We start from the raw sequence: 12,766 nt of genomic DNA on the forward strand, positions 1-12,766 counted from the left end.
TTTGATTGTTTAGTTGTTCTCTTTTAATTGGTGTTGACAGAATGCGAGAGCTCCAGTTCACATGCAGATATATTCATTTCTGAAAAACATGGTTTACACTTTATTAAAAAAATAAACCCACTGCTGGCCAAAAAACATACATAAGTAGGTCAAAAAACATACATAAACTTACTGTTATCACACATCAACCAGTGATGGCTAGTGCCTCGAGACAATACCTCTGCAGATTGACCCTTGTTAGAAACAGCCATGTGAAAGAGAAAGAGAGGCTGATAGGACTTTACTTTCACCATCTGATGCACCGTAACAAACAATAGCAATAGATACACAGATAAAAAAGCAAGTAATGAGCACAATAAGGCAGAATTTAAGGTCAGTGAGACCTTCAATTTGTATAATCATTTGTATAAGACATATTGAAAAGGATAATAGCATGCATAAATATCTTGGCTGTATCCCTTCTATGACACCACCTTATAGAGCAAGTTCATCCGTGACCACTGTGCTTCTGAGCGGTAGCTCACTCCCCCGGCCCTGTGGCGTGTTGTCGTCCTCCGACCTGTCGTTGGATCTGTTACCCTTCCATGGGCAGAAAGGGACGTAGCGAACCCAAGGTTGGGACGAGAGGCGAGAGGTTATGCCAAAGGGGAGGTCATACACCTCTTCAGTTCCCGCTGCATAGATAGAGTCCTCAAGATCTGCTTTGCCCCAGGCTAGGAGGCCACGCTCACGTTTGGTCCCTAAGACGGTAATATTAGAAAGACTGTTAGACGACACACACATAGTTTACATGCACTGAATGCTATTTGATTCTATAACAATCTTCCACTTAAGCTTACCAGGAATTGTGTTATCCAGAAAGAAGCCCAGAACCCCTCCCACGAACATATTTGTGGTCAATAATATGCGTAACACTTGGTCTACCTCTTTAACACCTGAGTGACACACCAAGGGCAAAAGAGAGAGACAAGTCCAATACAGTCAAAATACTTTCAGATTGATATGCATCACCTCTAATCCAATTAAAAGACTGACTGCAAGCTGTTCAAAGTAATGACATTTCCTGTTAGATACCTGTTTGTAATACATCCGGATTCTTCATTAGGAAGTTTGGAATGACGAGTGCAGAAAACATGGAAAAACCAAAAACAAATATGTTCCTGGAGGAATTCATGTCTGTGGACTGTAAAATGGCATGTGTCAGCAAACTTCTGAATAGTGGCAAAGCATTTGGAAACAATGTGAGGAAGTATCATAAGTCATATACAGTATTACCTGTAGATTAGAAATTCCTGCTGCAGTTATGACTCCAAACATGATCAGGAACATCCCTCCCATCACAGGGGTGGGGATGGTGGCGAAGATGGCTCCAATTTTACCCAGCACCCCCATCAAAATCATGAAAACCCCACTCACCAGGATCACCGTCCGGCTACCCACCTGTAGGCACACAAACAAGTAGTTTGAAATATAAGAGTTTTGTTTGTTCTGTTGGTCCAAATCCAAGTCAGCTATGAAGTCATGCACTAAAAATGAAGGTTAGACTGTAGGGTTGGATGTATCTTACCTTAGTGATCCCCAGGGCAGCCACATTCTCACTGAATGAGGTAGTGCCGTTGCCTGTGCCAAAGGCCCCTGCCAACAAACTACCGAGCCCTTCAACACCAATGCCCCGGCTGATGGCGTGCTTGGGGGGAGGAGGGGCCCCTGACATCCTGGCACACGCGTGGTAGTCGCCCACAGACTCGGCCATGGAGCATACTATCCCAGCCATCATGCCAAACACACCTGCCAGGCTCACAGCTGGCATGCCCCACTGACCTATCCAGTAACCACAAAGTAGTGGTTATTGAATGACCTATAAATACATCTAAATACTTTCTCTTAACTCCCTGACACATGAGGTATGTTGATAGTGTTCCTGTGGACCTACCGGGATAAGGTAATGTGAACCAGGAAGCCTGGTTCAGCACATCTCCCTTCACATCGGTGCGTGCCAGGTGGCCATACTGGGCTGGATCAGATGGTAGGACGTCAGAGATGGTGAGGAGGTAGCAGACAAACCATGACACCGCAATGCCCAGCAGAATCTAATAAGATATCTTATATTAGTATCAGTATTTCCAAGTAACCAAAAATGGTTTAAAATATATATTGTATAATATTATAGAGTATTATAGTCAAAACAGTATGTATCTCATAGTATCTGAGTGTATTGTGAAGACTTTCCAGAGAACCTACAGGCATTATCTGGAAGATATATAACTTTGAGGTGTGCAGTTTCTTGGCTCTGCTGTATGCAGGAACAGGGATCGGTATGCGACGGAGGTACTGGGAGAACAGGATGATCAGCACCGTGGTCCTGTGTGTATGAGGAGAGCTGTCATTAGCATGATGAGGCTAAATTAGAGACTGATACCAGGAATCAGGGAAGTGATGGCACCATCTCCACTGAAGGAAAATACTGCCGGTTCACACAGTGAAAACATTTCCCTTCTATCTGGGCAGAGAGACGTTTACTGATGCAGCGAGCGCTCACGTACATAGCAGAGATGCCCCAGTGGCTGCCGACCTTGGCTCCGACTGAATCGTACAGCGACAGGCCTATGAGAGAGACTGTGGGGGCAATGGTTAAGGGGCCAACGAAGCGCATGAGGAAGCCGATGAGGCCCGAGAAACCGATCAGGATCTGGAGCAGAGAGGCCACCATGATAGAGCCCTGCAGCTGTGGACAGTAACACAGTAATTGAGATCATTAGCTTCAACGTCACCACTCTCTCTCTCGCTCTATTTATAGTGACATACTATAATACCAACATGAAAGGTTACTTTCCGGAGAGGAAACTACAAAAGCTCGCTGAATTAATCATAAGTGCTGTTTCACGTCAAGCTTTGATCAGTTCTGTGAATGCACGGTGTTTGTGCCGGCTCACTGTTCTTATGCGGGTCTGCCACACTTCTATGAAGAGAGGTGAGGAGGTGTTGACCAGACTGGCGTTCTGGGTCCAAGCTGGGCACTTCCACTCTGGCATGGACAACATGGCCATGGAAGGGGTCAACAAAGCAAAGGTGCCCCCCTGTAGGATGGGAAGCCTACAAGTGTGACATGAACAGAAACGATTCTCTGTCAGACAAAATCATTTTACGTCGACTAATGTATAAGACTACAAAACAGTTCAGTATGCAACTGGTTAGCTTGCATTCAATGGACGTTTTTCTTTTCTTTTTATTTTGGTATTGAATCCATTTTTGCCACTAAAGTTTGCCAAAATGTTATGTCAAATAACATGCACAATAATGAGTTATTCTACAAGGTATTAAGTGCTAACACATGCATGCTAACATGCTCACAACATGCTGATGTTTGGAGCTAATGGGAATGTCATCGGTTTTGCAGAACTGAACAGCAAAGTTACATATTCAACACTATCAATAACAATCTGACATGGTCCTCACACATCTCCATCCTGGTGGAAAAAGCTCCAAAGTGGCTGTATTTCTTGAGGAAACTTCCTGTGCCAAGTTCGCATTAACAGAGGAGCAATAGAAAGCATTCTGCTTGGAAATATTACAAACTGGCATGGGGTGTACACGGCCCAGCAGGCAGCATACAACAGGAGGTCTACCAGAGATTATCGTTTGCCAAAAACAGTGAATTGCTGCTGCTTAAAAATGATTTCATAAGAGCAGTGCGACTGAACCATCAAGTAAATGTGGCAAACAATCTAAACAGCTGTGAGCTCAGTTTGTCAGACTTTTGTTAACATAAATACACCAATACGTGGAACTTTAAGACTGCGTCCATAAAGTACAAGCACAAGTAAAAAGTTAAACTTTTCAAGGTTCTCAAGTTCGTCTCAACTATCTTGCCAATCGTCCTGTACAGTACGGTGAGCGGTGGAATGAACTAGCACCATCATTCTGACCTGACACCGAAGGTGACCTGCAGCAGGGTGATCAGGCCACTGGAGAAGAAAATTGTGTTAATGAGATGACTCTGGGTCAGGCTGTCGTGCTGCAGGCACAGCCCCTCCGAGAGAATGAGGGGGATGGAGGTCATGGCACCGAATGATGTCAGGTAATGCTGCACAGGAGAGGAACAGTAATGAGAATGACGAATTGACGTTATTGATGACACGCCTAAAAACACCGAACACATTAAGAATGCTGGTCTATACGACATACAGCATGTCACTTCTCTCTCTGGGTTGATACAAACAATGGTAAGTTAATCTTGATTACAGCACTTCAACAGAATACACTTGCATTTGTACCAGTACACATACTGCTGAGTACATCGCTGCAACTCAGTTGCTACTATGCGGGCAGACAGCTTGACGAGTTTAATTTAGTTAGTTTGAAAGGTCTTATACAATAACTTTGGGTCAATTGCCTGCATACATCGCCGCTTGTTTTTGAGTTTGAATTAAGTGTGTTTTGGGACGCCTTGCAGCCCATTAGTGTCTGTGAGTACTAACTCTACAGAGAACACCTTTCTAGTTACCCAATTTATTTCATAATTTGGGTTCAACGGCAACAACAACAACGAATAAACTCACAAGAATTTCAAGGGAGATTTGAGCTCCTTTTCACACTCACCTGAATGGCCAGAAAAATGCAAAGGTACCACGGGGGAACGTCAGTCACACAATAGGTTAGTTTATTTCCATCTTCCTCTGTTTCACAGCTGCTTCCACGTGTCTCCTTTCCTCTTTGTTCATCATTGACATCCATCTGCACCACCATATAAAAAAAGTAAAAACATTTCGGATTATGTAGTGAAGCAGACGGACACATCAGGTAGATAGACAAATGTGTAAAGTTACAAGATAATTCATTTGAACTAGAAAATGCATTTCCTGCTGAAAATGCGTTGGAATGCTGAAAGCTGAAATGAATTGTAAAAAAATTGCTGAAAATTAAGAAATGGGAGACTACCCGTCTGAAAAATGTTGAAGCCCGAAAGCATTTAAACTGCACTGCTGAAAACCCTTCTAGTTGAAATGTCTCACTATGGTGTCTGTAGCTGAAAGTACGAGGAAGAAGAATGCTTTGAAAGTTGAAGAAGTTTAACAGGATTTGAAGATTTTCTCCATAGAGATCCCATTAAAAAAAATTGCAAATAGCTTAATATTGCAAAGAATTTAAAGATTACAAATATGAAGTCATTTCACCCCTCTCCTGAAAGAGCTGAACATTTTGATATTCGAATGGTTTCTGTGGCTTAAAAAATGTCAGCAGTAGTGATATTTGTAGTACTAGAAGTTGTAGTTGTAGTAGAAGTATTATTAGTAGTAGAAGTATTAGTAGCATTAGAATAAGTAGTAGTAGTAGCAGCAGTAGTGATATTTCTAATAGTAGTAGTGGAAGTTGTAGTTGTAGTAGAAGTATCATTAGTAGTAGAACTATTAGTATTTAGAAGTAGTAGTAGTAGTAGTAGTAGTAGTAGTAGTAGTAGTAATAGCTGTAGTAGTGGTCGTAGTATTTAATATAACAGTAGTAGTAGTAGTAGTAATAGTAATGGCAGTATTTGAAGTACTAGTAGCAGTCGTACTAATAGCTGTAGTAGTATTAGTACTGGTAGTAGCATGAATAGCAGTAGTAGTAGTAGTAGCAGTTCTAGTATAAGTAATAGTAGTAGTGGTAGTGGTAGTAATAGCAGTAGTGGTAGTAATAATATTGATGGTAGCAGTAATAGCAGTAGTAATAGTAGCAACAGCAAAAGTTGTAGTAGTAGTAGTAGTAGCAGCAGTAGAAATATTAGCAGCAGTAGTAGTAGTTGTCGCAGTATTACTAAGAGCATTCATTATTTCAACAAGACAGCCTCATTTTGAGGTTAATGTTTAAATACAGTTAATCCATGGGGCTTTTATTTTGAAAGGGTGGGGCTGGGTGGGGGAGAGGAGACATAATCATAATATTTGACACATAAACAAAGGTTATTAAATGACAGGCTTCATCACAAGCATTTCAGTTAGAATTCACTCCGTGGGGCTTTTATTTTGAAATGGGGTGTGGGGGGGGGGGGGGGGGGGGGGAGAAGGGGAGAGGAGATGGACTCATAATGTTAGATAAACACAAACAGGTTATTAAATGTCAGGCTTCATCATAAGCATTTCAGTTAGAATTCATTCTGTGGGGCTTTTATTTTAAAATGGGGTGTGTGTGTGTGGGGGGGGATCCTCTAAAGATCTCTAAGAACCTGAATGACTGTATGAGAGAGAGAGAGAGAGAGAGAGAGAGAGAGAGAGAGAGCGAGAGAGAGAGAGAGAGAGAGAGAGAGAGAGAGAGAGAGAGAGAGAGAGAGAGGAGTGTGTGTCTGTGAGTCTGTGTGTTTATCAACATCACTAATGAGCTTAATCAGAAACACCTGTGTCCTTGCAGCCTTTTCATGGAGATGAAACAGGGAAACACCTCTCAAACAAATCCTCCAAAGTCCCATAACCGTAGTTCCTATTGCTCCGATATTAATAAATGAGAGGAAGGATGAGTTGAAGAACAGATCCTGTAAAAATTGTGTCTGTAGTGTAAAAAATGTGGCTGAACTGGCGATTTAGAAATGGGGTACCGTGTTCTGTGGAAGATGTTTTTGAAGCAAAATTTAACATTGGTCTCTATGGAGCAGAAAGTTGGTTTTCCGCTCAATTACAGGCTTCTGTGCCAAATGTGTAAATCTGTGGGATTCCACAGTCATTTGTCTACGACAAGGACAATATTAGCTACTTCCACATCCAGAAATGATGCATGAAGAGTGAAGATTGTGGACTCAGTAGCAAAACACAAATCTTTTTTTCACAAGAATCTCAAACTGCTCTTCACTCTAGCGGTGACATCATGCACTCTAAGCTGCGCAATACACACCCATTATAAAGTCAGAAAAGGACTGAAAAAATCATAAAAGTTAAATTGCTGTAGTTCAAAAAGTTTAAAAGATATCAGAAGGCTGAATTATGCGGCAATAGTTCAGGGTTATCTCAACATTTGAAAGTTGAAATGGTGTCTGTAGCTGAAAGTATGAGGAAGTAGAAGGATTTGAAAGTTGAAGAAGTTTAAGAGGATTTGAAAATATTCTCCACAGACATCCCATTCAAAAAAAAGTTGCAAAAAGCTTAATAATTCAAAAGTGTAAAGATTAGGAATATGAAGAGATATAGCAGACATGAGCTGAAAGAGCTGAACGGTTTCTGTAGCTTAAAAAATGAAGAAGCAGAAGATTTTCAAAAAACAGGGGACGGAAGAAATATAATAATAAAATGAGGAATAAAGAATAGGATAACAATAGTTGGAGCATTCCAACAATAAATAATGCAATTCAGAAGACAGTGTTAGATCCGGGGGTTCACGGGCCCGATACGGGGCTAACTGCTTACTCAGCTCTCTATTAAAAGATTGGCAAGCTGGTGTTCTGTGAGGAAACTCGCCTGGTTCTGCTAACTTCCTCAATGCTCCGAGTGTGTGTCCCACACCCAGTTGTACTTCCCCTACATCAGTTCTTACTACACACACAGACTTTACTCAAGTTTCTAAAACATACATTTTTATAATCAGTTTACATTTGTTAAATCACTTCATATTTATGTAATACACACTTGTTTTAAAATGATTAATAGATTTCATCCTTTAAACTATAAGTATACGCTTTTGTGTCCCTTTAGCCTGATTCGTCTTCCGAACATGTATTTCATCAGCCTTCCTGGGATCTCAACTCTTTTTGACAACAGTGTTTGGTCACAAGCGGGAACTTCCACCCTCACTCCCTTGCAGCTAGTCTGCTTCTTTTGCGACAGACTGTGAACAATTTCATTTTTTTTTCTTTAAGTACATACTGCAGCTGCTCTTACAAAGTACTTACTGTTGCATGCAGTATGCATTCAATTGGACCACACTATTGAGCTTATTAAAGAATGTGTATTATGCCTCGCAAAGTGAAATTTGTACTTACACTTCAATTGTAGCGTCATTGACGTGACAGAGCTGTCCACCGCTGTCTATTATGAACTTGTCATCACTATCAAATAGCATTGTGGAATATTTATGGTGGCCCAGTGTCCAGTGTTTGCATTTTGTAATATTTCACTGGAAAAAGTATGCAATTCGCATACTTGATATTATACTAAGTTTTCGTAAAAAACTAAAAAAATCTCACTGTTTTAGCATACTAAATAGAAGTTAGTACGGAATTGGGGACGCAACCTAGATCTATTTTCTGGCTCACTAAATAGTATGGTAGGATAGGTATTGGAGCGCACAGCCAATCACTCGCATCAAAGTATTTAACCGTGCAGATTGTGAAGTGAACTGGCAAGGATATGTCTGCATGCACAGACTTGCAAAACGCAGTTGGCAAATAAAATGTATAAGTCTCCAAAACAAAGTCAACAAAGAGGCCTTCAAGTTTACAAAAATACGGTTTTGTAATTTAAAAGTTTACAACACTACGGTTTCCAATCCTGTTTAAGTAAACCTATTGGAATGATATAATATTCCATACTCCAGTTGGTATGTAGAAGGAGTTTCCGGACGAAGACTGTCGATAAGTTACTTTCAGAAACCAACTGCATACTTATTTTGGGATCTGACTATATGCTTTGACATGTGCTGTGGAACAAAGAGAGTCAGGCCTTGCCTTTTTCAAGCAAAGGTTTCATCCTGATTGTAGTTTGATGAGCACCAAACCCCCCCAACTCTGAAGAAATTCACATTAGGGTGTGAGTTTCCTCCCCCAAAAAACTATGCTTCCCTGAAGTTACCTGAAAGCACCGCTGCAATCTAATTGGCCGAGGGCCAAGACACCCCAGGACCCCTGTGGTGCAGCCACCTTTCTACAAAACTACCCTGCAACCCCCACCTCAACGCTTTTCCCATCGATCCCTCAGGGGTAGCAGGAGGTACACACTGCAACGTTGTTTCCCTTTTTTAACCAAAACCTAGGTTTAACAGTTTATATTCGCTGGCCGAATTCACCAAACTGTCTATTTTATCTTTGTTCGTATCCACGAAGCGAACCCCTTTTTGTTCCTGCAGAAGTGAAGAAGCAAGACTTCTTCAGAGAGAGAGGGAGAGAACTTCCACTCTCCACCGAGCGCCTCGTTTGCTCCGGTCATAAGGACGCGAACGTCCCTTATCCAGACGAAGCGATTCTCTCCCACCGAGAGAACACCTCCCGCGGCACGCAGCCGCGCTGCCTGAGCCCTCCGAAGCTCAGAAGGACTCCCCTCAATCAACACGATCGTACCGTAAGGCGAAATAGATTCTGGGCAGAGTTAGAGAGAGTTTCATTTGTGTTTATTTTATCTTGTTTATGTGCCTAAAGTACTGTTTATTTTTATAACGTGGTGTATGCTTAATAATCGCCGACACTAACGGTCGCTGAGATCGTTGGGGTTGTGGAGAAGTTGGTGTATTTCATGCTACCGTGATTTGTGTTGAGATAGCCGCCTAGTGAGGTCGAAGTTGCTTCTCATCAGTTCAGGAGGTCAGAACCGCCGGCTGAGACAAAGAGTCGCGGTTCTTGCTCCCCTGGCTGAGAGAGCAATCTTCCGTACTCCCGCGCGGCGCGAAGGATCTTAATCTCTTGTTTTATTTAATTTTGTTTCCTTTTTGTTTTTTTTGAGTCCTCATAAATCCAACACACAGCTGTCACCAGCCAGAAGTGCTCAGCCCACTTCAGTAGCATTCCAATTGCAAAGCAGTAGAGCAGTAGAAATTGTAAGCCACAGAACTAAGCAGTTCACTGTATACCTCAAAACAGCAATTAGCATATAGCAGTCGAACTTGTAAGTCACAGACTAGGCAGTTCACTGTGCACCCGTTAATTTCTCACATTAAGTAAATAACACCACTGGGTGTCGCCACTTACTAAAAGTAAAACGTGCAACCAGAAACCCAGGTTAGGAGCATGAAGCTCAACAGGAGTCGGACAACCCTGCATTACAAGATGCAGTTGCTGGCCCCCTCAGTCACTACCATGTTGTGCAGCAGGACACAACTGCCCTGCCACAAGAAGCCCGGGTCGCTCGAACAGAGCTGGACCAGCTGCAGAAGAGCTATTAAGCTCATCATGGTCCCCAAAGCGAAAGCCTCTAAAGTTTTAGAGAGTAACACCCTGAGTGCACAACTCCAGGCTGCTCAGAGAAGCACTAAGACCTGGCATGAAGAACCTCAGGGGGGTCAGGTAAGTATTGCTGTCGCAATCCCCGACCCCATGATAGGCCTCCTCCCTGACATGGTCAGACAAGCCCTGCCCCAAAGGCTTGATGAGGCTCGACTGAGTGGACAAGTCACTACAGTCACCTTGAAGACCACTGCTAGGAGCTTAGCAGGGTCTAGTGGTGTAGTTCTTCATCACACCACCATGGACAGCAACCGAGCACCCCAGTCTGCTCGCATGCTTGATCCAGGTGTCTCACTCCCCACTTTGCATTTTGACAGGAGGAGGGAGGGCTACTCCCAGGCCCCGAGTGGCATTAGTGGTTCCAAACCCACACCTACAGGTGAACGAAATGCCCCGTGTAGTCCATGCAGGCACCTGAAGTGGAGTCCCTCCCCCACACGTCGAGAGGTTAGTCGTCCTCACCGCTATGTCGTCTTAAATGACTATACTAATGTAACCCCCTGCAGCTGTTGCTTTAGAGACAGTGCAGAATAACAGAAAGTAGGGGAATTATCAAATCTAATCTAGGTTTGATGAGGAGATTGGTTAATAGGTCACTCGTCTGACTGCTGCACAGACAAGAAATATCCACCCCGAATTACGCAACCAACAACAGGTTTAATTAGAACACAATATGATGATCCATTCTACAACAATTTAACATTTCCAAACATCAAAAAGTGTCCAAGCATGTAATATGAAAATCAAAACACCTCTGAGATCTCAGGAATAAATTAAATTGAAAAAATTATAAAGGAAAGAGCTTAGTTCTCAAATGTCCTACAGCCCCCCTGTGCACAAACAATGTCCAGCGAAATAGACTCCAAGTGAACTGTGATGTCCGATTGAGATGAAGATTCCTCTCAGGTGAAGGTAGACGGTAAGCTAAATGGAGATTGGGTGAGTGGTGGCAGGCAGGACGGTGGATGGACGACACATCTGGTTCAAAAACATCTGGTATACATCTGGTATACAAAAAACCAGCCAGGATATCAAATGTTCAAAATTCTAAGGATATCTAGGCGAAACTGCAGCTCTTCAATGACTCGTCGTTCCACATTCAATATAAAGTTGTTAACTTTATTCTATCGGGATCTAACTAATCTTTTTTCTCCTGACAACTCCTACCATACTCAAACACAGAGGAAAAAACAAAGATCCTCTATTAAGAGACGGATTATCACTTCTATCGATCTCTGTGCATGGAGTCACAAAGATCATCTATTAAGGATAAGATTGACTCTCCTAGCACTTTTCTGTGTACAGAGGAAAAAACGGCTATGTGACCACCTGATAACCTCACTTAAGGTGACAGTAACATAGTTCCAAAATATAATAATTAAGATCCAGATTAAATTGCTTGCATAATAATATATATAATTGCATCATAGCATAATAATTTAATCTGGATCTTAATTATTATATTTTGGAACTATGTTACTGTCACCTTAAGTGAGGTTGTCAGGTGGTCACATAGCCATTTTTTCCTCTGTACACAGAAAAGTGCTAGGAGAGTCAATCTTATCCTTAATAGATGATCTTTGTGACTGAGGCAAGCAGTGATGTGGATCAGCAGTCCGCTGCTCCAAGGGATCATATCGTCATAGACATTCCAGAGCTTGAAATATTGAATGCACCACTTGTGGAGGAAGAACGCAGAGGCACCTCGCCTGTTCACATGGAAGGTCGGACATCATTACCTGACCAGGGAGTTGGTGTCACAGGAACATGAAGAGGATGTAAACACCATTCTTGAAAGAAGTGAGCCCAGACGCTCTAACAGAGAGAGACATCCACCACGGAAACTAACCTATGACGACATGGGGAAACCCCTGATTCTTGCCCTTAGCTTATTTTTTGAAAGCCTGCACGATATTCTTTCCCCAGTACCTGATAGTCCCTACCGAGTGCCTAGCAAGGTTTAGTTGCATGCAGGGACTCTTGCATTTTAGAAGGGGAGAGTGTAACCACACTGCTTGCCTCAGTCACCAACTCAGTAGTTCTGGGGTTTAATGGAATCTGGGATGATCTCAGTGGTGTGCTTCCCATTTCTTGCACATAAGGGCCCCATGTAGTGAACTTTGGGGGTGCATCAAAGTAGCAAACCTCTTCCTCATCCCTTACATCTCCCTCTGAATCATCCTCCATTTCATGGTTTCCAACTTTACTGCTTCTCAACTGCATCGTCTTAGGCTTGCTCTGCCGCGGTCTCTGCTCTTGAGCTTCCTCAACAGGCAAAAACCCACAGGGCAAAAGCAGATCCCTGTGCAGGGTGCGGTGAGGGCCGTTTCCCCTCTCTGGCTTTACGACGTAGACTGGACCACCAGCAATTCGCTTCACAACAATGTGAATGGGGTGCTCCCACCTGTCTGCCAGTTTATGTTTACCCCGTATGTTGATGTTTCTCACTAGGACTGATCTCCTTCAAATAGCTCAGCAGCCCTGATTTTAGCATCAAACCTTACTTTGTTCCTTTCTCCTGACTTCTTTGAATTCTCAACAGCTAGTGTGTAGCTCTCTTGGAGACGTTGGCGTCAGTTCTGAACATATTCTGAATGTGTCTTATGGTCGTCTGTAGGTGGGCTGATTCCCAGGATGAGGTCAACTGGGAGA

The 12,766-nt window shown here is 42.7% G+C and overlaps 2 protein-coding genes across 4 annotated transcripts in view; one reads left to right on the forward strand and one right to left on the reverse strand.

Moving 5' to 3' along the window:
• LOC142942179 (solute carrier family 23 member 1-like) lies at nt 1-11,260 on the reverse strand. Of its 3 annotated transcripts, none has more exons than XM_076084403.1 (12): nt 10,938-11,260; nt 4,600-4,734; nt 3,927-4,084; nt 2,934-3,093; nt 2,544-2,725; nt 2,242-2,362; nt 1,934-2,090; nt 1,568-1,821; nt 1,276-1,440; nt 1,075-1,183; nt 840-935; nt 1-740 (listed from the first exon to the last, which is right to left on the reverse strand). In XM_076084403.1, exons 2-12 carry the CDS (start codon nt 4,732-4,734, stop codon nt 475-477), a joined length of 1,803 nt encoding a protein of 600 aa, XP_075940518.1. In that variant the 5' UTR covers nt 10,938-11,260; the 3' UTR covers nt 1-474. The 3 variants fall into 3 exon arrangements, with proteins under 3 accessions (XP_075940518.1, XP_075940519.1, XP_075940517.1); XM_076084404.1 differs by lacking the exon at nt 10,938-11,260 and adding an exon at nt 4,939-5,397; XM_076084402.1 differs by lacking the exon at nt 10,938-11,260 and having other exon boundaries at nt 4,600-5,398.
• The window catches only part of chgb (chromogranin B), a 21,719-nt gene continuing 18,851 nt past the window's right edge, over nt 9,899-12,766 (forward strand). The window contains exon 1 of the mRNA XM_076083996.1: nt 9,899-10,561. Within this exon, the coding sequence (XP_075940111.1) occupies nt 9,899-10,561 (663 nt within the window). The remainder of the gene's footprint in view (nt 10,562-12,766) is intronic.

The sequence above is a fragment of the Anarhichas minor genome, unplaced genomic scaffold (assembly GCF_050575085.1).
Source record: "Anarhichas minor isolate MPS153535 unplaced genomic scaffold, ASM5057508v1 ptg000136l, whole genome shotgun sequence".
In the NCBI taxonomy this organism is placed as follows: Eukaryota; Metazoa; Chordata; class Actinopteri; order Perciformes; family Anarhichadidae; genus Anarhichas; species Anarhichas minor.

Bases quoted from the DNA above. Each gene is read 5' to 3' on its own strand.
- LOC142942179 (XM_076084402.1), bottom strand. From the start codon at position 4,797: ATGTGTCCGTCTGCTTCACTACATAATCCGAAATGTTTTTACTTTTTT. The intron at 2,726-2,933 runs GTGAGCCGGCAC...TACTGTCCACAG, and splicing joins GGCAGACCCGCATAAGAACA to CTGCAGGGCTCTATCATGGT. The intron at 2,363-2,543 runs GTACGTGAGCGC...TCATACACACAG, and splicing joins CACTGGGGCATCTCTGCTAT to GACCACGGTGCTGATCATCC.